This window comes from Acomys russatus, chromosome 2 (assembly GCF_903995435.1).
Source record: "Acomys russatus chromosome 2, mAcoRus1.1, whole genome shotgun sequence".
NCBI classification, from domain to species: Eukaryota; Metazoa; Chordata; class Mammalia; order Rodentia; family Muridae; genus Acomys; species Acomys russatus.
Window position 1 is genome coordinate 92,632,153 of NC_067138.1, and position 26,184 is coordinate 92,658,336.

A 26,184-nucleotide genomic window follows, 5' to 3' on the forward strand; every position below is an offset into this window, starting at 1 on the left:
TAATTGGTATATCTTCACTCTGAATATTGTCCACTGCCCAGAGGAAGAAATTGATGATGATGATGATGATGATGATGATGATGAAGAAGAAGAAGAAGAAGAAAATTTGGAAGAGCAAAACTTCATCTGTGTAACCACACCTGGTCTTTGGCTCAACTGAGACCCAATTGAGGCCTAGGAATGGAAACCTAAAGGCAGTGTTTTCTTTCTCTGGTTGAGAAGGGTTGATACAGAGAGGCTTTCTGGTACCAGAACTCTCATTAACTAGGCAGCTTTCTCAAATGCTGCTCCCCCTCACAACCCAATTTCTTCAGCAGCTGGGGTCTGCAGAATGAGCACTGTCAGTCCCTTTGATTGTCCATTTCCTCCAGAAGGCACTGTGGCTTTAAAATGGGAAAGGTCGTTTGGAGCTGAGAAGGATGCATGGGGTGGGGGAAGATGCCCACCCCTCTTCATACCCCCTGCACTAAACATGACTAACTTTTTCACTGATGCAGGAATTGAAGATTAGAAGTTATTATTTGGCCTCTTTGAGGCACAGGATACATAGCACAGTTCTGGATGTCCTTGTAAAGGGCAGAGGAGAGAGAGAGAGAGAGAGAGAGAGAGAGAGAGAGAGAGAGAGAGAGAGAGAGAGAGAGAGAGAGAGACAGAGCTCAGCTTCAAAAAGAAATGATTGATATATCTTTTACCTTAACAAATGAGAAATATCCGTGACAGAAGGGAACCTTGTTTCAAGCCAGGTTTTCTCATTAGCAATGAAACATGGATAATTATTCACTAGGAACATACACAGTGGGAATTCATGCTAGACTCTTATTTTGACTATTGCTGCTGGCAATCCTCGGAGACCGTGGTATGCACACAGAGACACACACATAAATATGTACATAAAAGCTCAGGGGCCTGTACTAGATGTGCACTAAGAACACTACTTCTGAGTACAAAGGACACTTTAAGGGGACACCTGTGTGCACAGTCAAACACTCTGAAAGGCAAAACAGTAACAGGAAAGGCATTTTTTATTTCCTTTGGTTAGAATTCATGTTTTTGTTTGGTTAGTTGGTTGGTGTTCTTGGTCTTTCTCTTTGAGAAGTAGATAAGAATTGGTAGACTTTCCTAAGAGAAATTTTCAATTCACAATGAATAACCTCGCACATTAAAAGCACACTGCCTGTGCTCGTTACCCTGATGCGGAAGAAATGCTATCACCTGTGCAGCAAATGCACATGGCTGTAGGAGGGTAAAGGTGCTTTAGGAATGCTGTAGTTAGGGTGTGTACTCAACAGCCCATAGACCTCATACCCCTCCACCTCCACTGTGCCCATCTGGGACTCCTTCCAGCCCAACCTGGACTTCAGGAAGAGATTCTCAGGGCCATTTTCCACTCCCAACCACCCACGTTCATCCAACCAGCCAACCAACCACAGAGCCCAGGGACCAGGTCCTTATGGAGCAGACCCCAGAGTCTGCTCAGCAGACAGCTAGAGTCCGTCCCCTGAGCTGCCCACTCACCTGCAGAAATTAACCCAGCAAGACATTCTTGTTTTGAGTCCTGGTGTACAGGAAGGCAGCCCAGCCTGATAGGGCAGCATACCATGACTGCTGGGCTCAGGGGTAAACTCGCGTCAAACCTCTATGGCTCTGGCATCCCTTGAGTGCTGTTGCCCTTTTCTTTCAAGGAGAGAAAGCCAACAGAATGCCTGGCTGGCTGTACACATCCTCATTAGCAGGATGGAGGGCAAGGGGAGGAATGAGCCTCCTTGTCCTGTGCCATCAATCTCCCTTCCCATTCCCTAGATGAAACTAGAAGCTACAGTTCCTATGCCTCTGACCCAAACAGCATGTCATGTGTAATTCTGGACTTGATTTGCTCTGAGAAAGAAAGGGTTAAAAATGAGATAGGAAGGGGTGCTGAGTCTTCCCTAGAGAGCAGCCAAGGCAAAATCCTCAAAATTAAGAACAACAGGATGAAAATGATTTCTGACTCCAGCAAAATTGAGTGAAGGAAAGTGAACCACTAAGAACTTTTAACCATAAAACATTTAGGAAGGGTTGTAGAGATTGCTCAGTGATTAAGAGCACTGGCTACTCTTGCAGAGGACCTGGGTTCAGTTCCCAGCATCCACATGATGGCTCATATCTATGCAGGGGATCTGCCACCCGCTTCTCACCTCTGCAGATACCAGGCACACACTGGATACATATGCATATATGCAGGCAAAACTCTCCATACACATAAAATAAAATTTTAAAACTATTTAGAAGATTCTTGCAAATAATAGGCTGGTCCAACAATTAGCTTTAACTTGTTGAAAATCTTATGGGGGAAAATAGTTGAATAAGCAGGTTATAGGAAAAACAATTATTTAGACATAGTTATTCCTGAAGAATGACAAATGAAATAATGCAAACATAGACTATGAATAATTTTGGGTGCATAATAAGTACAACAGCACATAAGCTTCCTGCCTCACAGTCTGTCTCATCAAACACCATTCTGCCATTTCTATATGTGTGCTCCTACCCGCTGCTCCCTCCATTTGTTCCCAAGTACTTTTTTAGGTAAGATTTGTAGATGTTGAAATATAAATCTCTGACTGTGCCAGATCTGGATCACTAGCCAGATCTTCTGTCTGCAGAGTAATGGGTTTCCTTGCGAGCGCACACACACGCGTAGTTCACTATCTTTGGCTCGTATTTGCCCCCACACACTAGCCTCTCTATCCCTCCTTTCTACTCTCCTCTCTACAGGTCCCCTTCCTACATCTAAACAGTCACTGTTCCTTTGTCTCTTGAATTCCATACAAGCTGGGATCTCCTCAGAAGAGAAGATGTGGTCCCAATTTCCTTCACGATCAGCAGAGCTGTAGGTGCCAAGCAGACACTTGTCTGACTGGACTGAAGGAACACCTCGGTTTCAAAATAACTGTCCTGAAGAGGCTAGGTCATCAGGGCCACAACAGCAGATGCAGCAAGCCCTTCAAGTTCAGAGAAAAACATTTCTCCTCACAATGGCAATCTATTTAATGTGCGTTCAGTTTAATATCTTAGAATTCTAATAATCTATCAAAATATATTGTAACCACATAGAGCTGGGATGCACATATCCAATCCATGCTTGGTTAAGAGTTTCCAAAAGATCATTTGTGGACAAGTGAGGCCAGTGTATAGCATCTGCTGAAAACCTATTACTTCAAAATAATATAAAGTAACGCAGCAGCAGCAGCAGCAGCAAGTAGTTTTTAATTGGTAAAAGTCTGATTCTTAAGTCTTACTTATGAATATTTGGGGAGGGGGTCCCAACATTTGAAGAAAAACTTCCTGTATAAATGAATCTATGAATCAGTGCAAGAGCTACCAGGTAAAAGCTTTTCAGTGAGTTAATACCACTTGTGCCATTGTTTAAAAGTTAGTAGAGAGGCAGGAGGAGGAATGGTCCCTTTGTGTTCGTCAAGCATTTTTATTGAACTGAATGAAGAATAGCCACCCTTCCAGAGGTCCAGAGGGTGAAAACACCCACCTTGCTTGGGAAACAGTAAGGCCATGGCATGTGTACAGTTCCTACCACCATGGAAACACTCATGAGCTCGCCGGGAATGGGGGGGGGGGGGCGGGGTTGGGCTGTACCAACCACTGTCTTCTCTCTTCCTCTAGGCTGCCCCATCAAAGGCCACCCCACCCCCAATATCACCTGGTTCCAAAATGGCCAGCCAATTGCCACTGCCCCGGGCCTGACCTACCACATCTGGGGAGCTGGACAGATCCTCCGTGTTGCCAATCTCAGTGGGGGACCTCAGGGGGAGTTCAGCTGCCTGGCTCAGAATGAAGCAGGAACGCTCATGCAGAAAGCCTATCTGGTGATCCAAGGTGAGAAATCTCCATGCTCTGAGCAGCAGACTTATTTGGGAATCCATTCTCTGGTAGAACATAGTGTCATGGTCTCTGAGGGGGCAATGTTTCTGCATTGGGAAACCTTACCTCTGTCACCACAACCTTCAGCAGAGAGGCTGGGACCTATCCCAGCTGAACTTCTCAAAGTCAGGACAGAGAAGGCATCACTACTTATCTGAGTTACATGTGTTTCCTTTAAGCTGACTTAACTAGGAAAGACACAGCACATTTTTAAAACTCCATGCCTTCTCTGCTAATTCTGTTTAAAAAGCATGTCTGGGTCTAACCAGGTTGGTCACATGCCCTCTGCCTGCAGAGAGCAGTGCAGGCCTCACCTTCCAGGGTGTTTAGCCATAGGTGCATGCAAAGGGCTTTTCAGGTACCTTTCTTTTGGTGCTGGAAAAAAAAAAGAAGAAAAAGAAAAAAGAAACCCTGATAGAGCAGCCTGCCTGCATGACTCAGGCATGAGCCTTCCAGGAAATCAGGCAGGTCAGCAAGTCTGCAGTTGCTGCATCAGCCAGAGTTGCTAATGAGATGAAAGCAGAAAGATAGCTCAAACTGGCCTCTCTCTGGAATGGGAGAAGCTGCTTTCCATTGGCTGGTTCCACTGCTGTGTGTGTAACTCTGTTAAAGAAAACTGAGAGCTAGGAATGTACTCCGCAACTGAGGAATCTGCCAGGAGGATGGCCTGGCCTTGCTAATACTGCACGTGAAAGGAGGGAGCTTTGTCCAAGCACACACACCTTCTGCTGGAGCAACCACCTCTGCCACTTGGCTCCCCAAATAGGAAAACAAATGTCCCCTTCTTTTCACTCCCCATCTTCATGGTCTGTAACCCACAAGCGCTCACAAATGTGTACCGCAAACATACCAGCCTCCCTCACCCCAGAACATCCCAAGTCTCCAAACAGAAAAACCCAAGAACTGGACTCTCTCACTCACATCATTGCCTCATGTAAACAAGAACTCTCTGGATAAAATGCATGTTATAAAGTTTACAAAATTCATCTCAAATCCATGATTTTGAATATGAATAAATACCTTTGTCTATTTTTGCCTCTCTATACAAAAATAAAGTCACTGTCTGGTGATCCAGTAAGGAAAGAAAAAGGAGCTGAGCGTGGTGGCACACACCTTTAATGCCAGCACTGAGGAGACAGAGGCAGGCCGATCGCTGTGAGTTCAAGGCCAGCCTGGTCTACAAAGCAAGTCCAGGACAGCCAGGGCTACACAGAGAAACCCTGTCTCGAAAAACCGAGAGAGAGAGAAGAAAAAGTACTTGAACAAGTATGTTTAAAAATAATATACCAACTATGGCTCTTGACTAAATACTGTGCCAGGTACTTAACAGAGCTGGGTCCTTCCCTTCCATTTCACTCAGCCCTCATAGTCATGAGGTAATGAGGTGAGGGGCACTGTGTTCATCTTCTGAATGAGTGGAGTGAGGCGCCTGGAGCCTGTTGGCCTGTCACTGCCCTACCCCCTTGTTTATTTGAGAGCACCTCTTAGCTCTCCCATCTCCTACCACCTCATACTGCCTACCAGCATGGGCAATAACAGGCTCCTTTCCCCCCTGCCCCTCCTCCTGTCACAGATTACTGGTGGTCTGTGGATAGACTGTCAACCTGCTCAGCATCCTGTGGTAATAGAGGGGTTCATCAGCCCCGCCTCAGGTGTTTGCTGAACAACACGGAAGTAGACCCTGAGCACTGTGCAGGAAAGCCTCGGCCCGCTGTGCAGCTGGTCGCCTGCAACCGGAGGGACTGTCCTTCTCGGTAAGTGTACCCTTCCTACCCACAATCTCTGGCCCTGACTTTTAGCCAGTCACCTAGCACCATGCAGATGAAATTCAAGGAGCTGGTCCTTCCCATAGGCACCTGCCCGCCAGACTGGAAATATCCTGAGTGGGCCTCTGCTTTCAGTTCTTCTCATTCCTCACTATTCATCCAGCTACTGGCTACCTGGGGTTTCAAAGTCCTGAGAGTCTGCTCAGTGAAGAAATACTTCCCTGGGAAGGAGCAGTGGTAACTCCCATCCTGCAATAATAACCTGACTCTCTGGACTGTTTAAAACATATTTCCTATTGAAACGTTGAAGGGACAAAAACCACTGGGCTCTACCCCAAGTTTTCTCTTTTTTCCTAACTAAGTACCTCTGCTAGTCAATATGAAAATGTATCTTTTTACAAATAGTGGCATCTCCATTTTTCTGTAGCTGCCTTAACTCTAGATGAAGAGCCGCTACTTTTGAGGTCCGTATTTAGGGCTGTAGTGACACCCACCGTCTCTTCATTTCATATGTTATTCCAGCTTCAAGGAGCCCTGAGTCCCAATGAGCTCATATCCCCAAGTCTTCAGGCAGTAGCTAAGGAATAAAGGATGGGGTGGGAGTTGGCACTAGCATGGCACTCTGCACCCTGGGAGACTTGGCTAGGACCTCAACTGCCCCTTTATGACCTGTCTGTAGGACTTTCCTGTCCTGCTCAGGCAACTGCTTTGTGTTTTGCCAGCTGAGTCATAGGGAGCAGCTGAGACTAGGAGAGACTCCATGAAATATGAAACACACTCATTAATATCAGCAGTTTGACTTGCTGACGGGAAGGCTTCCACGGGAATGATTAATGTCTTTTATACCCTTCCCGAACAGTAACGTAGCCCATAGCTCTCCATTCTCAGAACCCCCACCCCAGCTCCTGAAAACATCCCTGAAATGTATATTTAGAAATCAAAGTTGATTAAAATGCAGACCTGACATTCACCAGGGACAGAAGGCTCTGGAAGACTGCCCTTGCCAAGCCGCATGAAATGAAGAAGAGATCTTTCATGAGCCAGGATCACTGTGATTTGATTTGGTGACGGTCAGAGTTAATCAGCCTAATTTACTTCAGCAACTGAAATAGTAATGGCCGCCTCATCTTTGGTTTCAATGCTTCCAGAGACTTGAAGATACCTTGTGCCTGCTTCCTAAATGCAATGGCTCCTTAGCCTAGAACTCCACATAATGTTATCCAACCCAGGCCAAGGAGTACAGAAATGGCCACAAACGAAGTCAGTTGTAAGAAGGAATCTGCTCCCCTTCTCTCCACACACTGCTTTTAAAAATCAAATGTGGCCCCCACTAGGTGGGGAAGCCCCATAGACTTCCACCTGAGTAGCACACCAGCCAGGCTTGAGGCCACATTAGCATCCTTTGTACACACATCAGCACTGCTCAAATAGGCAGCTGCTCTCTCTACTTTCCTGTTCTAGTCCCAGACTCCAGGTAACAGACTAGTGGAGTGTTCCTAGATTATATAAAATTGGCTGAAAAGCCACATGCCTCGTGTACACTCAACCCTCAGAGTATTATTTTCTTGTCCATGTCCAGATTTTGTCAATTTCCTGAGGCTGCAATAAAAATGTGTCCAAATGGCATCATAAAACTCCATTTTGAAGACCATGAGGCCATGTGCCCTTTATAAGGACTCTAGGAGTAAATTTGCTCCTTGCCACTCTAGTGCCTCTACAAGTCTCAGTCTTTGAGAATTATAAGTGCACACATACAGAAGAGAGGTCCTGGGTAATTACATATACACTATGGACCAAGGACTTCACAGTGTCCCCAGAATAGCACAGCTTTATGAGAAAACAGCCTTGGTCAGTTTTACTTCTAGGGATTTAGAATGGATATTTATACTATATTTATGGCCCTCCAAAATATATAAGTTCTGCATTGTCTTACTAACTAGAAATTACCCAAGGATTCTAGAATGATCTTTGTTTCTAAAAGATGAAAAATATCCACTGGAGTAAGGGTGAAAGCAACCAGAGAACTTCCAGACAGAACCTTGGCCTCATGAAACCTGGATTATCTCCTAGGTCAAGAGGTCACAAGCATTTGGATATGGCTTTCCAAGGAAAATGTCCTGCCTTGACATATTGCTGAGCACGTTACTAACTAAAAGCTTTCTATCTGCAAGTTCACTTATTTGGAGCAACTTAAAGCAACCAACCCTCAGAGTATTATTTTCTTGTCCATGTCCAGATTTTATCAATTTTCTGAGGCTGCCATAAAAGTTTGTCCAAATAGCATCATAAAACTCCATTTTGAAGACCAGAAATCAAGGCATCCATGGGGCCATGTGCCCTTTATAAAGACCCTAGGAGCAAATTTGCTCCTTGCCACTCTCACATCCCAGTGCCTCTAAAAGTCCCTGTTGTGTGGCTGCACGAAACTGCAGCTCCTATCCCCTGGTCATACTGTCAGCTCTCCCCAGTATGTATTTGCCTCTGATAAAGACATACAGGGTCTATGCATTTAATCTCATCTCAAAATCCTAACTATGGTGCATGCCTATAACCCTAGCACTCAAGGCAGGAGGAGCAAGTTCAAAACCAAGTACGTTACATAATGAGACCCTGTCTCACAAATGAGCAACGAAAGCCCTTATCTGCAACCGAGTTAACACTCACAGGTTCCAGAGACCCTGTATGGATGCTTTGCATTTTTCTGAGTAAATCTTGGGGAATGGCCATCAGATTGAGACCTGTGTGAGTTGAGAGGGACAAGCAAGGGTCTTCTGCCCCAATCTTACCCTCTGCAATGACCTCATGCTCCTTCTCCTCAGGTGGATGGTGACTTCCTGGTCCCCCTGTACCCGGAGCTGTGGTGGAGGTGTCCAGACCCGCAGGGTGACCTGTCAGAAGTTGAAAGCTTCTGGGATTTCCACCCCAGTGCCCAATGACATGTGTACCCAACTGGCCAAACGGCCTGTTGATACCCAGGCCTGTAACCAGCAGCTGTGTGTGGAATGGGCTTTCTCCAGCTGGGGCCAGGTGAGGAGCCAAAGAGTTTGAGTTGGTTGGTTGGTTGGCTGGCTGGCTGGCTGCCTGGCTGGTTTTGTTGTGAGGGGAAAATCTGCAGATGAAAACCTTGCCACAGTGGGAAGAGAAATGCCACCTCCTCTCTCACATACATCTCTCTCACTGACCCACCAGTGTCACTCCTACCTCCCTGTCCTAGTAGGTGTAGGATATTCTGAGGCACTAGCACCCCAAGGTCTTCCCATTCCTCTATCATCATTGGGTTCCCATACACTATCTTCAGACTGACTTCCCCAAGGCCACTTCCTCTAACTGAACTAGGCATAGTTCTGGGGACGTCAGAGGAGAACCTTCTGGAGACTGCACTGTTGCTCTAGGCCAGGATTCGCAACCAGTTCCACAGAATAAGAAGATCACTGGAGAAACTTTTAAAACAATCAATGTCCAGGCTGTACCTCCCAATGGTCTAAGTCAACCACACAGGCAGGGAGACTCAAGCAGGTTTTAGAAACTGTCCTTGTGGTTCTTTTATTTTTATGTTTAAATATTTACTTCTTTTTTTGAATTTATTATTAATTTATTTATATTACATCTCAATGGTAAATATTTATTTCTTAAAGTCCAAAAAATTGAAGTTTGTTATCAAGGGCTGGTGCCTGTATGGTAGAAACTCTTTCTGCCACATACGGTACCATATGGTATGAAAACAAGCATGCGAGCTCAACTCTTTCAAAGCCACTAATCTCATGAGAGCCAGCAGGCTGAACACCTCACCCACCCAACCTTATCTCCCACACTGCCACTCAACCCCTCCAAATACCATTAACATATGAAAGTGGCAATTAAATTTCAAGCCTAAAGACTAAAATCTATTAAAACCATACCAGACAACATAAATACACCAAAATTAAAGGATTTTGTACATCAGCAGGATATTATCAAGTTAGGGAAAGGCAAGCTGTGCCATAGGAGAACATACCTGCAAATCAGTCTTGATCAGAAGTTAACAAACCCATAGTCACTAGGATGGCTATTATCAAATAAATACCAAGCTCAGTGTTGGCTTGGGTAGCAGCTCAGGTATTTGATCCAAAGAAGAGAAAAGAGAGCCTTACTCAATAAGCCTGCCCCCTGAGTAGCCTGAGCATTGCAGCTTCCACCTTGGACAGAGATGACATGCTATGCATCTCTTTTTTTCCCTCCCAGTGCAATGGGCCTTGCATAGGCCCTCGCCTTGCTGTGCAACACAGACAAGTCTTCTGCCAGACCCGGGATGGCATCACCTTACCATCAGAGCAGTGCAGTGCCCTTCCCAGGTAAGACAAAGCTCCTGTCCTCCTCTATCAACCTCACAAAAAGAACATGACGAAAGAATGTTGTTGCTCCTCCAGTCCTGCAAAAGGGGTCAGCTGCCCTACCCTTCTCCATCTTACCCTGAGTCCCCACTGCCTTCTGCAAACAGTGCACTTGTGCTTGTTGAATGAGCCAGGCTGGGGCTTTTTTTTTTTTTTTTTTCTCTCTCAAGGATGAAGCATACATAAGTTTTGTTCATAAAGGACTCCACAAGAAATCCACACCAATCTCCAGGTGAACAAGAGGTGCCTACACTATGGCCACAAGATAATCTTACTGGCCTCTCTCTAGAAGTTAGGCCAATATGAGGACTTTTGTCCCCGGGTCTCATCCTGTGCCTATCTACTCCTGGCCCCTAGTATATGCCTTTGTAGATGACCTCCTAGGAAAATGACTTCTTCACCCAAAAGACCAGACTCCAAGTTCTACCTTTGCCAGTCTCCATGCTCAGTAAAACTTATTCTTTGGTTATGAAGGACTGCGGAGAAGAGCAGATGGATGCTCACAAGAGTAGCCTCCTCAAGACCCATGCCCACTCATTTGTTATCAGAACAGAGATCAAGATCTCAACTTACCTACATCTCTGGGTTTCTAGTTTGCTTTCTAAATCTAGTTCCCACAGAGATAGACCTAAACACCATCATTCTCCTCTTACAGGCCTGTGAGCACCCAAAATTGCTGGTCAGAAGTCTGCAGTGTGCACTGGAGGGTCAGCCTATGGACCCTGTGCACAGCAACCTGTGGCAACTATGGCTTCCAGTCCCGGCGGGTGGAGTGTGTGCATGCCCGCACCAACAAGGCCGTGCCTGAGCACCTGTGTTCCTGGGGGCCCCGGCCCGCCAACTGGCAACGGTGCAACATCACTCCTTGTGAAAACAGTACGTTCCAATCCCAAAGAACATTCTGCAAATTCCCCACAGGTCATCGGGTACGGAGGGCAATCCCTGGGACTGAGCCTCAGCACAGGGCGTTGGATCAAGTTCCCTAAGGATCGCGAGCTCAGGACAGAATTGAACATTTTGAGTGGGGTACATGGGTGTGTGCAAGGATGCATGTACACATGTTCAGACCACAAAAGATGCCAGGATGTGTCCTGAGAGAGCCAAGTACGGAATAGAATTGGCCTCCAATCCACCTGCAGTCAACCTGGCCGGTGCCCACAGGGGAAGAGTAAACAATGGTTCCCAGGGACCAGGCTACTAACGACCTCACTGTTAACACTGAAGAAGCATGCAGAATGCCCACCACTCAGCCAACTCCGCACCCATCATTCTTCTGCTGCACCCCAAATGAGGACCTGCTGACACGCCCCCTCCTTCCCAGCCCGTGTGCATCCACTGGAAAGGAACAGGAGAGTGTGCCCCTAGGTTCTGGCAGTCATTCCATCCCCTCCACCCTCAGGTCTGGAGCCTCGCAGCCCCGTTCCAGTATTTGTATTCTAGTCGGGTAGGGATCTAGTCTCTCCTCCTTCAAACCCCAATTGGAGCTATTTCCCCACAAAAAGTGATGATAAATCCTTGCAAAGAATAGACAGTTAAAAAATAGCTTTAAGAGTCCAGTTCCCCCCCCTCACTGAATTTCACTGGGCAGACAGCCTGTGTGCACATGGCCCATCCCTTTTGACACCCTGGGAGACGTGCTCATGTTCCTGTAAGATGGTTTCTGTGTTCGGCGGTGCAAGTGGTTAAAATGCTTACCAGATTCAGGCTGCACCCGTGTTTAAGAACTGGAATGCCATGATGTCAGGAAGGCCTGGTATGCTGAAGAACAAAAGGCTTGGGCAAAGAAAAGAAAGCTGACCAGGGAGAGGTCCAAGCCCCTGAGGATAGGGACCTCCAACCAGGTCCTGCTTGCTCTCTCACAAGGAACAGAATTCTGTCCCTTCTGGGAGCCATTTCGCCCCAAAATGCCAAAAGCACACGATAGGGAACACAAGCAAGGAGATAAGGCTATCCCAAGAGGAAGGACATTCAAATCGCCATTCTGAAGGAGAAATAGCTATGAGAAGGAAGCAAAGAAGGCCCCGAGGTAGCTGCAGGCTGGTGGGGAGGGGAATGGCGAAGGGCTGAGCTCTGCCAGAGGGAAGGCTGTCCAAAGGGGCTGGAGAGCCACAGCCAAGGTCGACCCCACAGGCATCTTGCCATATGCCTAGGCTGCTCAGCAGCAGCTGTGTCTATGACCCTCTGTTTCACGTCTCCTTTCTGTCCCCCTCCTCCCCTCCTGCTTTCCCAGCCGAGTGCAGAGACACCACCAGGTACTGCGAGAAGGTGAGACAGTTGAAACTCTGCCAGCTCGGCCAGTTCCGGTCTCGCTGCTGTGGAACATGTGGCCAAGCATGAAGACAGGGCGCAGGGCCGAACTCGACCCTGGCCACACAAAGGACTCATAGAGCTACCCTGGACATGATTTATGCATTCTTCCTCTTATTTATTTATTTGCCCCTCCCCACACACCCATGTCCACCTGCACCTATGCTCCTGAGGACCTTGGCATGTTTTCTTATTCAGTTAGCTGGAGGCACGTGTTGAGAATAGAAAAAGAGATGTCTAAAGGAGGTTACAGAACAGGCCAGGAAGACAGCAGCTCCCTTGCAGAGCTGGTTCCTTCCCAACCAGGGTCTCAGAGACACAGGGAGAGCAAGCCATAGTCCATAAGGACAGCACAGAGCTGAAGTTTATAACGCACAGGCACGGGTACAGGCCAGCCAGGAGCATCGTTTCTTGTTTCCTGGAGGGGGGGCGGTGATGATAAGAACAAGGGGTACACCATAGTGTAGCAGAAACCAGGCTAGAATCCAGTTCTTCTGGAGGTGGGAAACCATCAAAGAGAACTGAACCGTGAGCAGGTGGGTTTCACCAAAAGAAACAAGCAGAACAGACAGAGGCAGACAGAGGCAAGGAAGAGGAAAGGAAGCTGTGTGCTCCTCGGTGGGAGGAGCCGGCGGGCAGGACCGATTTTCACGCAGCCACATGGGAGCCATCTGACAAGCCTGTGCCCTGGTGCACGTGCACAGTCCTGTGGGCTCAGCGGAGGTGGGGATGGGTATTCAGTGTCTTCTCAGAGTACCCATGCTGCGTGACAGAAGGTGTACCCTTCATGCTGTTATGAAAGTGTCTCTCTATTCTATCAAGGAACCTTCATGTCCTCAGCTGTGGAAAACCCAACACGGGATCAGGGTCTGGCAGTGTAGTCAGGCAGCCCCTGGCATCTCCTTAGTTAAATCAAGGTCACTAGCCCTGAGCTAACTGCTGCTGTGTGCATGGGTACTCTGGGTTTCCCATCCGAATGACTTTGCTGCTCCACATTGGGCCAGGGACTAGAGTCGTTGCTCACAAAGGATTCATCAAGCAACCTGTTTGCTGGCTAACATCTACAGGGTGTGGGAACCTTCCCACCAGAGCTGGCCAGGGAACAGGATAGGACAGAGGGGCCATGCATGCCCACAGTGTGCTTTGCTTATCCCAGCCACCACACAGTAGGCCTGTGGGTCCTTCCTGTGCATCCTATTCACACAGCGGGCTGCGGGTAGGGGGTGTAACAAAGTGCTGTGGCAGAGCCAGAGGATAGGTCAAAAGCATTTCAACCGTCCTCCTGATACAAATTCTACAAACAAATACCACCTGCCTGTGGTAATTAGCACACCAGACTGGGTAAATGCACCACTCAGTGGGCCAAGCAGCACACAAGATTCAGCCATGCACCTCAGCATAGATGCGCCTAAGCAAAAGCCCTTGGAAAATCCTCATTCAGCAGAGAAACTTCAACAGTTCTATTGGCTTCCTCCCCTGAGCAGCCCTAGTCCAGCAGATCAGGCAGCCAGAGCCCAGGACCCAGCAGATAAGCCACCCCTAACATGCACACTCACCAAATGCTGTCACCCCAGGGCCACCACTGACAGCAGGGCTGCATTTCCCAGCCAGCCTGGAAGTTAAATTTGGAAGACAATGTTAATATGTGTCTTCCTAGGTGCGCTGTGGACAATTGGGGTGGGCCTCTTCCTCATCACAAAAATAGGGTCTAAGAAATTATGTTACTAAAATCAGTGTAATGTTTATTTAAAATAAAAGAGAGTGTTTCTATGTATATCTTTTGTGAATATTTATTAGGATTTCTTGTATAAAAAAGTGCAATATTAGTAATTGTACATTGTCATCCAGAAAAACAAAAACTCTTGAGGGGATTTTATTAACTTCCTACAGCTGTCAATTCCTAAAAACTCCATGATGATAATTGTATTCTCCCTAATTTTAAAAGAAAGAAAACTGATGTTTAACTCTGATCCATTATTCTCTGTGCACAGAGTACATTGTAAAAGCTAATGTGGGATGGAGGGGCAGCAATAGAGTCAATTTGTTTGTGACACTAGTTATACATGAAACGAGCACAAATTCTGTAATACTAATACAGTTGATTAATTCAGTAGCAATTAAAAATTGGTGGTCAATGTTTGAATTTTCTAAGAAGCAGACATCTTCCAGCTCTTGCACGTCTCAGAATGCGAGGCTGGAAGAGCCTTTCAGGACAGGGTGGAGAACCTAGGGCTGGAGTGAGGAGCGCTGTGCTCCTTGCATGAGATGAATGTACATTTACTCTCTGTTCTGTGAATTGTGACTCAGTGGCACCACAAACTATTGGGGCTGCTGGATAATGTGGCAGGAGGCCCTTCCTCCTCTAAAACACAAGACTGTATTTATATTTTTTGTACAGATAATACAGCTTATTTATTTAAATCTTGGTGTCAGAGTCTCTGTTAAGCTCATCATTCCCTTCGCATTTTGTGCAAGAGGTGAAAAGGACCCCTGTTTACTAGTTGACTGGCTCCCGACCAATTATAAGCATCTAGCTGAGATACTTGATGATCCTTACAAGCAACCGGAACAAACTAAATGAGCCCAGAAAATGTGAGACCTAGGATCAGAATGGTAAGAGTCACCAAAATTTGCTCACACTTCAGCCTCATCTATATCACACCACATAGGGGGCAAGATGTGGGGGGAAGGCTAATTCATTCAGGCAGAAGAATCACGTGTGCACATGCATTGATGGTCACTGATGTTGACTGCTTTTCTCATCACCATCCAAACCAACCCTGGAATGGCAGGGAGATGGAAGATAGTTTGGCTGTGTCATGTTATTTCCCACTGTCACCTTTGTGTTTCCATTTTGGACTGAGAAGGAAGCCAGTCTTTCTTTCAAAGCTTAGTGTGGCCCAGTGGAATAAACAAGACAGACATTAGTGACCAAGTTCCGAGCTCTGTGTCTTAGAGAGGAAGAAAAACAAAACAAAACAGATCACAGCATTTAGCCAACTCAGACTCACGAAAATACCAACAAGCCCTGATAAACACTTCCCAGAGCAAATGTCATCTTAGAACCTTGGTGTGAGGCCTGGTCTGAAGTCAGCATACCCAAATGTACACGTCACTACCATTTCCTTTGAAGTTACTGTAAAATGTGGGAAAGCACTTATACATAAATATACAAGGAAAGTATGAGCTAAAATAAGGGACATCTCACTCTTCTTCCTATAGCCCATCTCTTCACCCTGCAAACAGTGATTCCCATAGAATACCAGACAAGTTATAGCTCAGTAATCTGTAGTGTTCCCTAAAGTAGTCAAAGTCACCCACAAATGACAAGGAAATAGTGCTGTAGAGAGAGGGGTAGCACTGTTGGGAACAATCCAGGAAAAAGAACCATTTGGTAAAGTAGGCTATAGACAGCTTACTTAGAAAGCAAAATAAACACTTTGGTCTCTCTTACCTCATTGTCTCCGGTAAGCTAGCTGAGCTAAGGACTTCATGACTCAGACTCAGTATACATTGGCTATAAGTTACATCAGAGAGGGTCATCTGCCCAAGTGACACACTGCCAATTCAGAAATTACCAGTGTTGACACAGCCTTGAAGTAAACAGTGAGGAATCAAATGTAAAATGAATTTGACAAAACTTCACTCAAAATCTTCCTCTGTTCCCTCCCATCCACCCTTCTTGTCCACTTAGGGATGCTCTTACAGATCAACTTGTCACAAACTGTTATTGTTAGCCTCCTTCGCTTCTTATAGCACCCCAAGGTTTTCGGTTGCTTTGTCACTAGCTCTACACTGGAAGGCAGATATTGGCAACCAGTCTTTTACTAAAAGGAACAGTGCTGTCGCTTTACTTGTCAGCCAAAAGTTTATAGTTTCATTCAGATGGCGTCTGTGAAACACCTGGTCCCAATCAACCACATGTGTCATGCCTCTGATAAGATAATATACAGCTGTCATTCACTTCTGTGTTTTCAAAGGGCAAGATTCATCTCCAACCAAGCATTTCCCAGGCTACTCCTAACGGTATGGTTTATACATATATAAACAGAAGTTAAATGTACAGTTTTATGTGAGCTAGGAAAAGCAGACAATGGGGAATGGTTCTCTTGCTGAACGTAAATAGTATTTGTTTAAGAGATTGCACAGTCAGCATTCAGACAAGAGAGTATGCTGAGAAATCTCGTCCTCTGGAACCTCACGATACCCAGGGTTGACCTTTCTACAAAGCCCATGAAGGATGGTAGACAAGCCATGAACAACTTAGTTACCAGATAAGCAACTCCACGCAGTGTTTAAAGGTCAAGGCCAAGAGGTGTGTCATGCCTTAGTTTTCCGACCCTCAATCCCACCACAGTTGTTTTTTAAGAGAACAGTTGAAAGGTCAATAAATGACTTAGCTGAGGCCAGTGAGGGACATAAAGTTGTCCCATCCATCATCCATATAATCCTGTCCTGTGGCTGTAGATCAGTAGGTCATAGTGCAAGGGCATATGGCAGGAGGCAGCTCCCAGGACTCCCATTCTGAATTCTCCCACTTACACAGGCCCCTCCCAACTGGAGTGGAAAGAATCACCTAAAAGCACAACTCCATACTCAAGCCTCCCATTCACTTGCACAGTGAGGGTCTGCTTTGCCCCAGTTGCAGTGGGCATAGGAAACATCCCCCATCTTCATCCACACCCAGTGACTCTCATTCTGCCTTTACTCTGCCAGATGAGTCTCTACCTTGTCACCTTCTGTCCCCAGCCCCGTCTCCCGTCACACTTCTTTCCTTGCCTTTGACATTTTTTAAAGCCATCAACTCTGGACCCAAGCACACAGGGCTAAGCACTCAATCCCTGTCTTTAGGGAGCTCGCAGTCTACCTCGGAACCTGACACAACACACAACAAATGATAGTTCATCCTATTTTAAGTGTGATGTCTTCCAGGATCTGGGGAAGTCTCCAGGGCTTCTTCCCATGGTCGCCAGCATGCAAAGCCTACTGCTTTGTTCAAATAGAATGCCTAAGGCCTCAGAGACTGCACAGTCAGCATTCAGATCAGAGAGTATGGTGGGAAATCACCTCCTCTTCTGGGACCTCACAATACCCAGGCTTGACCTTTCTATAAAGCCCATGAAGGATGGTAGACAAACCGTGAACAAGGAGAACAAGTTCTCCTCAGCCTCTTCCACGGTGATTCTGTAAAGTTCACCTGGCTACAACCCTTTAAACCCACTCTGCTCTCCTACCATCCATCCCAACTTAATACATAACTGCTGGTCTCTCTGTAGAAACCTCAGTATAGATTCATGTTTATGGGAAGAAATTAAATGTGTGCTGTCCTGGAGGACGTTCCCCAGCATATGCAGTTTCTTCATCATAGCCCACCCTCCAGAAGCGAACGTTGCAAGCACTTCAGATATTGTTATAAATCTGAACAAGCCCTCTTGTTACACTATCTTCATTAATTATCCATGGGTTAAAATGCATTGTGCTTTAGGCATGGAAAGAGTACAGTACCACCACTGTCCTGGCACAAATATGCTAAGATTCAAGCTGCTGTGTCTAGAATGTACCCATTCAAACTTCAGGGGCTGCCACAGGCAGGGTCCTAAGAGGTGGCACTTTCTAAGAGGTAAACATGATGGCTCCTCCCCTAAGGAGTAGGAACATGAATGGGGATCTGAGGAGAGAAACTTGATGGACCAGGCTGAGTCTCTTGTTGTCCTTCCACCTTCTGCCGTGTGAGAACGCAGTGTTCTCTACAAGGATGCAGCATTCAAAGTACTAGCTCAGAAGCCGAAAGCAGCTCCCAGAGAAGGCTGGTGCCTTGGCTTTAGACCTCCTAGCCTCTGGAACCATGGGAAAACTTCTCTTTCTTGTAAATTGCTTATTCTGCTGCGTCCTAACAACAGACACTGACCAAGCCTTATCCAGGGAATGCAGCAGCATCATGACCAAAATGTAGCTAGAGCTGGTTTGGGTTCTCTGAGCCCAACTCTGTTTGCATGACCTAATCAGAGGAGGTTTCAGCTTTTGTTACCATGGGAACACTGACCTTGAAGCAACTATGTATTTACAATAGGACTTCCTCAAATCTAGGTTATACAATGCCTTTAGGTTTGGGTTGATTGACATTAATGCTTACTCTAGAAGTTGGCCTTGTGGTCACACATGACTGCTGAGAGTCAGACCATGAAGGTATAGACACAGCACTTCAGCCTCTTGCCCACTCTTTCCAAAATAACTTACACCTGCTATTCTGAAAAAAAAAAAAGTGACTTATATACACAAAGAAATTTCCTCAAAGGGTGATGCAGGTTGTACCCGCCCTGTTTTAAAACCATCTACAATTCCTACTACCAAAGAAAAAGACTCTTTACAAAGCTGTCTCCTCCTTTCTCTCTTCTTCCCTTCCCCCACTGCCCACATCTACTTACTGGATTTGTGGTGAAAGGATAAAGTTAAGCCCACCATCAGGGCTAACTCCCACTCTTTCGTTTTTCTTGAAACACCCAGCACAACCAAAGATATGTACCCATCTCTGGTGCCTGAAAAACCTCCATGACACGTTGCCCTTTTCTCCTAAAGGGCTCGGGGTGTGGAGGAGGGAAAACAGAACTTAGCTTCCAAACATCACAGGACAATGTAGTCACCCCTTGTTGATTAGAGACCAGAGTCTTATGCAGAAGCACCATGCCTCATTCTGCAGAAGAAGCCTGCTGGCTGTCCAGCATCCGAATGTCCCAACTTGACCCTCCCTAATCTCAATGGATAGCAACTAGGACCCTGAAATTATTCAGACAAAATTCTGGCCTGCCTTTGAAACATATCTAAAATGTAACACTACTCTCGCAACTCCCACTTCTACCCCATAAGGGTGAGCCTGCATCATGTCCCATGAAGTACACTTGCCACCTAAGCCTCCTCAAGCAGTCTGAACAGCCACAAGGCTAGTTTTCACAGGCCAGATCTCCAGGTTGGGTCAGTCCCAAGCTTGACCTTGCACCCTTTGGCCTCCTTTCTTCTCCCTGCACATACCTAGGCAGAAAAGTTCTCCCATCACAGCCCTTGCTCCAGCTCTCCCTGGATATCCACTTGGCTCCTTCCTTCAAACCTCTCACATCTCCTCAGTGATGCTTTCTCTTTCTAGCCACAGGGAGCCTCTGCTTCATCCTGATTACATTTGCCTCTGTGCTTCCGGCTTCCTGACAAAGTCATACACTTGTGTTGATAATGGTTTTTAGGTTTCCTTTAATTTTAGGCTGTACAGTATTGCCTAATTGTTTATCATGATGGTTTTTTTTTTTTTTTTTAATGACTGAACTTTAACTATTTTCCCCATGGAAAGTTTGATGGACAAGATCTGCATCTGACTGTTCTAGTGGGAGAGCTTAAAGAACACAGAAGAAAATCTAGTACTTTCTGAAGAGTATTTCAAAATATGTACTTTCTGAAGGAATGGATAGATAGATAGATGATGGGCAGAGGAAGGAAGGAGGGAGAATCATGAACTCTTCAAGAACTTGTTAACCAAAACCAAACACTTCCTGTTTCCTTCAGTAAGCCCCAAGGGAACGTTATCTACAGAGAATAAAAACTGATTTGAACAGAGAGCTTAAATTTTTGAATTGGGCGTGGTGATGCATTTCTATAATCCCAGCACATACGAGGCTGAAGGGAGATGGTAGTGAGTTTCGGGCCAGGCTGGGCTATGTAGCAACAACCTGCCTCAAAATAAGAATTTTGTTGTTTTACACTCCCTCAAAATACCTTTCTTTATTGCATTTCCGAGGAAATGGATGCTGTGTAAACCAGCCCTGTTGTAATCTGTCTTTTCTCTCTGTTTCTCTCTCCCCTCTCCCCTCGCTTCTTTGTCCCCCTCTCTCAGGTGTGTGTATGTGTACATACATAAGACAGGATAAATTTGAGTGCTAACTCATGGAAGCAGGCAGGCACACACACAGCACACAATTACCATACTCAAAGTAACATATCTCTAAACTACAACCTTTAAATAACCCCAAAGCTCCTTTCCTCCCAATCTAAATGGTCCTTCCATCTCGCTAGGCCACTCTGTCTTCCATAGGGCCATTCAGAAAGTACTTTTCTGTCCCACGGGTTCACCTTATATACAATTATTGCATCTAATCTCCTGAGCAACCCTGTGAGCAATTTGTCACATTGCTTAACCTGCCTGTACCTCGGCTGCCTGCTTGGCTAGTGGATTAAGGAAGATGGCACAAACTGTGCTTCTACAGTAGTGTACAGGGTTTTACACAGGACACACACAAGGCCATAGCCCATCATAAACTTTCCCAGGCTCCCTTCAGCCTGCACTCTGGCTGTACCTAACGTCCCATTTATCAAGAAGCCACAATCTAAGCAGTCAACCGCCAGGATGTTTCAACATTGAGGGAGGACTCTGAGGCCCTGCAGAGTCCAGTGAGGTTCCCGGATCATCAAAGGAGGTGACACCACATGTTTGTGTGGCATGTGTATTTTATTGTCTTCCAAACTTAGTTGAAAAAAATTTATGATGAGTCCTTGGCAGTATTTCTTGATGTGTGTTCCAATAGGTTTTACACAATAAAAAGGACTTATTGTCAGAGTTTAAAAATGATGTTTTTGTCTGCTCAGCATTCATTCCTCCCTTCCCTGGAAACTAGATTTCAGTTCCCCCTTGAGAGCTCACCCCACCTCCAACCTTCTTTTATTCACGTGGGTCATGTGGGTTGACCCCACAAACACTCCTCAGTGTAGGAGTGGGCCCCACTTTAGACGTGGACAACAGGCATTTTCTATTGCCATGACAATCAGCTTGGGAGTCAACATGAGACTTAAAGCCAGCAAGAGACTCAACTCCAGGATCTTTCCTGGAACCTCTGGGCCTTCGAAGTAAGAGGCAGCAGCAAGCTGAGAATCACTAGAAGTGTTCTTGCTGACCAGGCCTGCCTTAGAAAGCAACGGAGAAGAAAATGAAGCCTCGTCACATCGCCGAAGCCCCTGCCTCCAGCTGCACCTCCAGCCAACTGTGAAGTCCTAGGGGTTCAGTTGCCTGAACCAATAAATCCTTTTCCTTGAGCACTTACTGCAGGCATGTTAATTTGTACCCTGGGTTACATGGAGTTAAACAGGGTTTCTTTACTCTAGAGCATCCCAGAGAGTTCAAAATATAAACATTCATTATGGTTCTGCATCAGCGGGCTGCACAGGAAGCATTTCCGACTCGTGTCTAATGATCTGCTTTGGAAAGGCCATATCATGGGGCTTACAGTCGACAAGAAAACACCTTAGGAAAGGCTAATACACATTACCTGTCTGTTAGCCTAATATTAAAATGCTGCAAATCCCTATTCCCTTGTTATTCTGAATAAATGACACAAATGGGAATTCATTTATTCAATACTATTGATGCATTTTTCCAGCCTTTAAAAATGTGTGTAATTTTTTTAGTCATTTTCCTAAATTGGGGTCATAAGCACAAACCATAGTATATTTTTCCCAGACTTAATAAAATACGTGTGCACATATACAGACTTCCCTTTATTACATTGGGGTCATAATTCCTGAACCACTGTACTTTTGATTTCCACCTTTTAAAATGTTTGGTCTCTACTCTCGCTGCCAAGTTATCAGCTATCGTTCCTCGTTGTAAATGTGTCTCCCTCTAGTTGTAACCCCTCACGCTCTTCTGTGGCTGGAAGGCAAACAGCCCAAAAGCCTCAGGTGGGCTCACAAACTCCTGATGGGGAAGTGAACACACTTATCAGTTTCCTGGAGGAACTGGGATCCAGAAGCCTTGATAAAATCAGCATGCCGAGCTCCCCACAGTGGGATTAGAGCTTCGAGGATGCAGGGGAACAGATCTGCACATGACATCTTCCGACCCAAGGATTCCCTTTTCTGTGCCATAAAGCCCCAAGTGCCTGGGCATGCAGTCTATGGGAGGAGTCGGGTAGCAGATATGCTGTGTAAAGCATGAGGGGTTGCTCCTGGAATGTGTATCGAGGGTAATTTGGGCACCTTAATGACTGCTGGTTTCTAGGTTCCTGCCTGGTTTTGAACAGCTAAAGTTTCTAAATAAGTGACTTCAGTGATGGAAAGTGTTGCAATCTTCACTAAGGAAAGGACTCCAATTTAACAGCAAGCACTGAGCTGTTCTTAGAAACTGTAAAATAAAGTGGTTTTTTTTTCCTTCTTCTTTAAACCCAGGAGAACCCATATTCCAAAGAAAAAAATTTCATTTCTTAGTTTATAAGTCATCCACTGGCACGAAAGTCGGATTTCAGTCATTTTTCAGGCATGTTGTGTGCCTCTAACTCTGAAGTTGCTGTTTGCCTGCCTACAGACTACCTGTGGCCTCCCCCTTTATGGTCCTGTAATGGAATGGATAGGGATTTGGGGAAATGTGAGATAACTATACCTTCCTTTGTCATTGAAAATGCAATGCTGGCCCAGGGCAAGTAGGCAGAAGAAGGGCAGCCAGTACAGATTCCAGCAGAGGAGCGAGAATCCTGGGTCCTTCAGAAAGACTGTAGCAGGCTACCAAGAAGAGACTTGATACCCTATGAGCATATACAGGGGGAGGAGGTCCCCCCCCAGTCACAGTCATAGGGGAGGGGAGTAGGGGCAAAGCGGGAGGGAGGGAGAAATGGGAGGATACTAGGGATGAAATAACAATTGAGAGGTAATATGAATGAATTAATAAAAAAGATATTAATTTAAAAAAAGTAAAAAAAAAAGAAAGAAAGAAAGACTATAGCTCGGTTTGCAGCTACTCACAGGCTCAGGAAGAAAAAGGTATCAGAATGTCTCCTGTCAATCTCTAAAGATCCAGAGGCAAGGGCTTGGGGCATCTGGGGCTCAGAACATGACTGAAAGAAAATCCCAGTTTGCCATCACTTTGATGCCTTCTCCGGAATGCAATACACATGTTCTGGAAGGTTGATGGGCTCCTAGGTTCCTCTTGCACCCCCAAGGTAGGGAAGAGCCAAGCACCTGCTTGGAAAGCCATGTACAAATTCACAGTCTGCTCTGCCAAAGAAAACACCCTTGCTGCCCACCCCTCCTCCAGCATTTATGCTCAGAAGGGCCTCTCTCTTCCCCACACCCCTAAGGCCTGCTAAGCAGATGTGGGGCTTGGGCGATAACTGGAGGGACTAGGGAGCCATTAATCTGCAATGAGGACTGTGCTTGCCCCCCACCTGTCTCTTGACAAGCACCCAGCTGAACGGCATCTTTTCTTTTTGGCAGTCAAAAGCATTAGGAAGTCTTGAGGTTCCCCAAACACTGTCATCCAACAGGGAAAGGGAGAAAGGGAGACACTACAAAACAAAAACAATAGCAAAATAAAATCCACAGCTACCCAAGCAAACCACATCTGAAACAGTGGAATGTAAACACACGTGTCAACAAAAACAGATGAGCTCAGCCTCCATAGCACCAGAAAGTACTGAGGGGAAGTGCAAGCTGCCAAAGGAGAGAAGCAATGAATGGTCCCGCCCAGCCCTGACACCTATGACCTGCAAAGACTAGCATGACAAATATCCGTAAAGGTGCCACGCTCAGGTGGGACTGCGATGTACGCTGCTGGATTTGCATGAGCGCTTTCAGATAAAATGATTTAGGTTTTTTTTTTTTAAGATGCAACAAAAATAAAATCTGTGTTGTTATAGATTCCCTGTTATCACTGGGACAAAAATAGCTGAGTGAAAAGTAACTCTTTTCAAGAGGGCTCATTTCGGTTTCGAGAGTTTGGGAGCATGGGGGTCGGTGCTGTTGTTGTTACTGTTGGGGTTCTTTTGAGACCGAGTCTCAAAATCTAGTATGTAGACCAGGTTGGCCTCAGATGCATAGAATCTGTCTGCCTCTGCCTCCCTAGTATTGAGATTAAAGGTCTGAGACACCAAGCCAGGACCAAAGACACTCTTTTCTTTTTTACAAGAGCCAAAATCCATTATTTATTTATTTACATCTTGCTAGTTTAAATCCAGGAGGGTACAGCATTATGGCCTCTGTCTCCTTCGCAGGAAGACTGCTTCAGAATTCAGTGCAGACCATGCCACCATTTCCATGGGCCCCAGGTACCTTTCCCTGGATTCCCTCTAGTTTTGTTTGGTTTGCCTCCAGGAGTCACTGCGTTGTTTTTACTTTATACACATAAGCACATCTCTTGCCTAACTAGAATTCAGTTTCACCTCAGGCATAAACACATTCAATTTTAGGAAGACCCATGTGCTCTCTGTAGTTCCAGAGACCTTGCTAATGCCAACAAAAACAGCCTTGCACCTCAGCCTTGCAGGCATATTTGTCTTTCAGAAGTCCCGCTCCCGTCAGGCCTCTATGGGTACTGAGATCTTTTTTTAATAAAGAAGAATGCCTTTTGGCTCACAGCTTTAGAGGTTGTAGTCCATAGTCACTTGTCCTGTGGTGGGTCTGAGCATCACAGGGGGGTGTGCATAGTGGAACACAATTGGTCATCACATGGCACCATGAAAGGCTGTGTGACTACTGTGAGCTGTAAGCCCCCAGCCAAGGTGAGGCTCTGTAACATCCCCTTGGAGGATCTGACTAAATACAAGATGATCTATGTGCCCCACCCTGTGCAGAAGCGCTATGTTAGAGAGGCAGAAAAATTCAGACCCTGTGACATACCCTTTGAGAGCCTGAATAAAGCAACTTACAAATTCAATGCCTCAAAATAAAGTTAATTCCTTGGCACTTCAAACTTGGCAAATTAGTGTCAATCCATACAGTAATTAAATTTGATCAAGATCATAGAAATGTCACTGATAGTAATGTAGAGGAAAGAAAAAAAAATCCAAACAACCAAAACAATTGTGAACATTAGCCAGGGATGGTGGTGCTGATCTGTATCCTTTGGAGGTAGAGGCAGGACAATTAGGAGTTCAAGATTATCCTTAGCTACATAATTAGTTCAAGGCAAACCTAGGCTACAGGAGATATTGTCAAAAGTGGTGAGGGAGGACAGAGAGAGAGAGCACGTGCTAGTGAACATTTCCCAATAATAATTTTAGATGTAAGTGGCCTCAACTACCAGATTAGAAAATAAGTGTGTTGGTCTCTGCAAGAATCATGCCTTATTAATAAAGATACAGAGACTGATGTCAGCAATGCAAAGTTTATTCAAACAAAGTGCAACATCCCTTCAGAAAATTCCTGAGAGAGCTAGAGAGACAGCTGGGCTGTCAGGAAAACAGGTTCAATTCTAGCATACCCAGGACAGCTCACAACCATCTGTGTTCCAGCTGCAGGGGATCTAACGCCCTCTGCTGGCCTCCATGGGCACTGCCTGTATGTGGTACACACACACACACACACACACACACACACACACACACACACACACACACACACGGGAATAACAACCACATACATAAAATAAATAAATCTTTTTCTTTTAATCCCTAAAGAAACTAGAAACAGAAGGACTATACCTCAACGTTTTCAATTTTGTATACAACAAAATGACAGACAGCATTATACTAACTGGAGAAGACTGAATTTCCTCTGACATCTGGAATTAGATAAGAGTGTCCTCTACTCTCTCCACTCTGGTTCAACGTAGAATGTAAAGTCTTGACCAAAGCAATAAGGCAAGAAGAAAACAAAAATGTGATAGGAAAGGAAAAAATTAAAATATCCCTATTTTGCATATGATGCGATCCTATACATAAAGACTTACTAGAACACTTAGACCTGATAAAGCCTTTCTGCAAAATAGCACGTTGCAAAGTGAACTTTCAAGAATTAATAGTTTTCCGTATTGATAATTGGCCAAGAAAAAAATTGGGATGGGGTCGCATTTATAACAACTT

General features: G+C 45.6%; 1 protein-coding gene across 1 annotated transcript in view; it reads left to right on the forward strand.

The window, feature by feature from the left end:
- The window catches only part of Adamtsl1 (ADAMTS like 1), a 915,031-nt gene extending 902,266 nt beyond the window's left edge, over window positions 1–12,765 (forward strand). The window contains exons 25-30 of the mRNA XM_051163985.1: window positions 3,658–3,870; window positions 5,489–5,669; window positions 8,501–8,708; window positions 9,903–10,012; window positions 10,707–10,927; window positions 12,282–12,765. Of these exons, the coding sequence (XP_051019942.1) occupies window positions 3,658–3,870; window positions 5,489–5,669; window positions 8,501–8,708; window positions 9,903–10,012; window positions 10,707–10,927; window positions 12,282–12,388 (1,040 nt within the window). The 3' untranslated portion in view covers window positions 12,389–12,765. The remainder of the gene's footprint in view (window positions 1–3,657; window positions 3,871–5,488; window positions 5,670–8,500; window positions 8,709–9,902; window positions 10,013–10,706; window positions 10,928–12,281) is intronic.
- The last annotated feature ends 13,419 nt before the right edge of the window (window positions 12,766–26,184 follow it).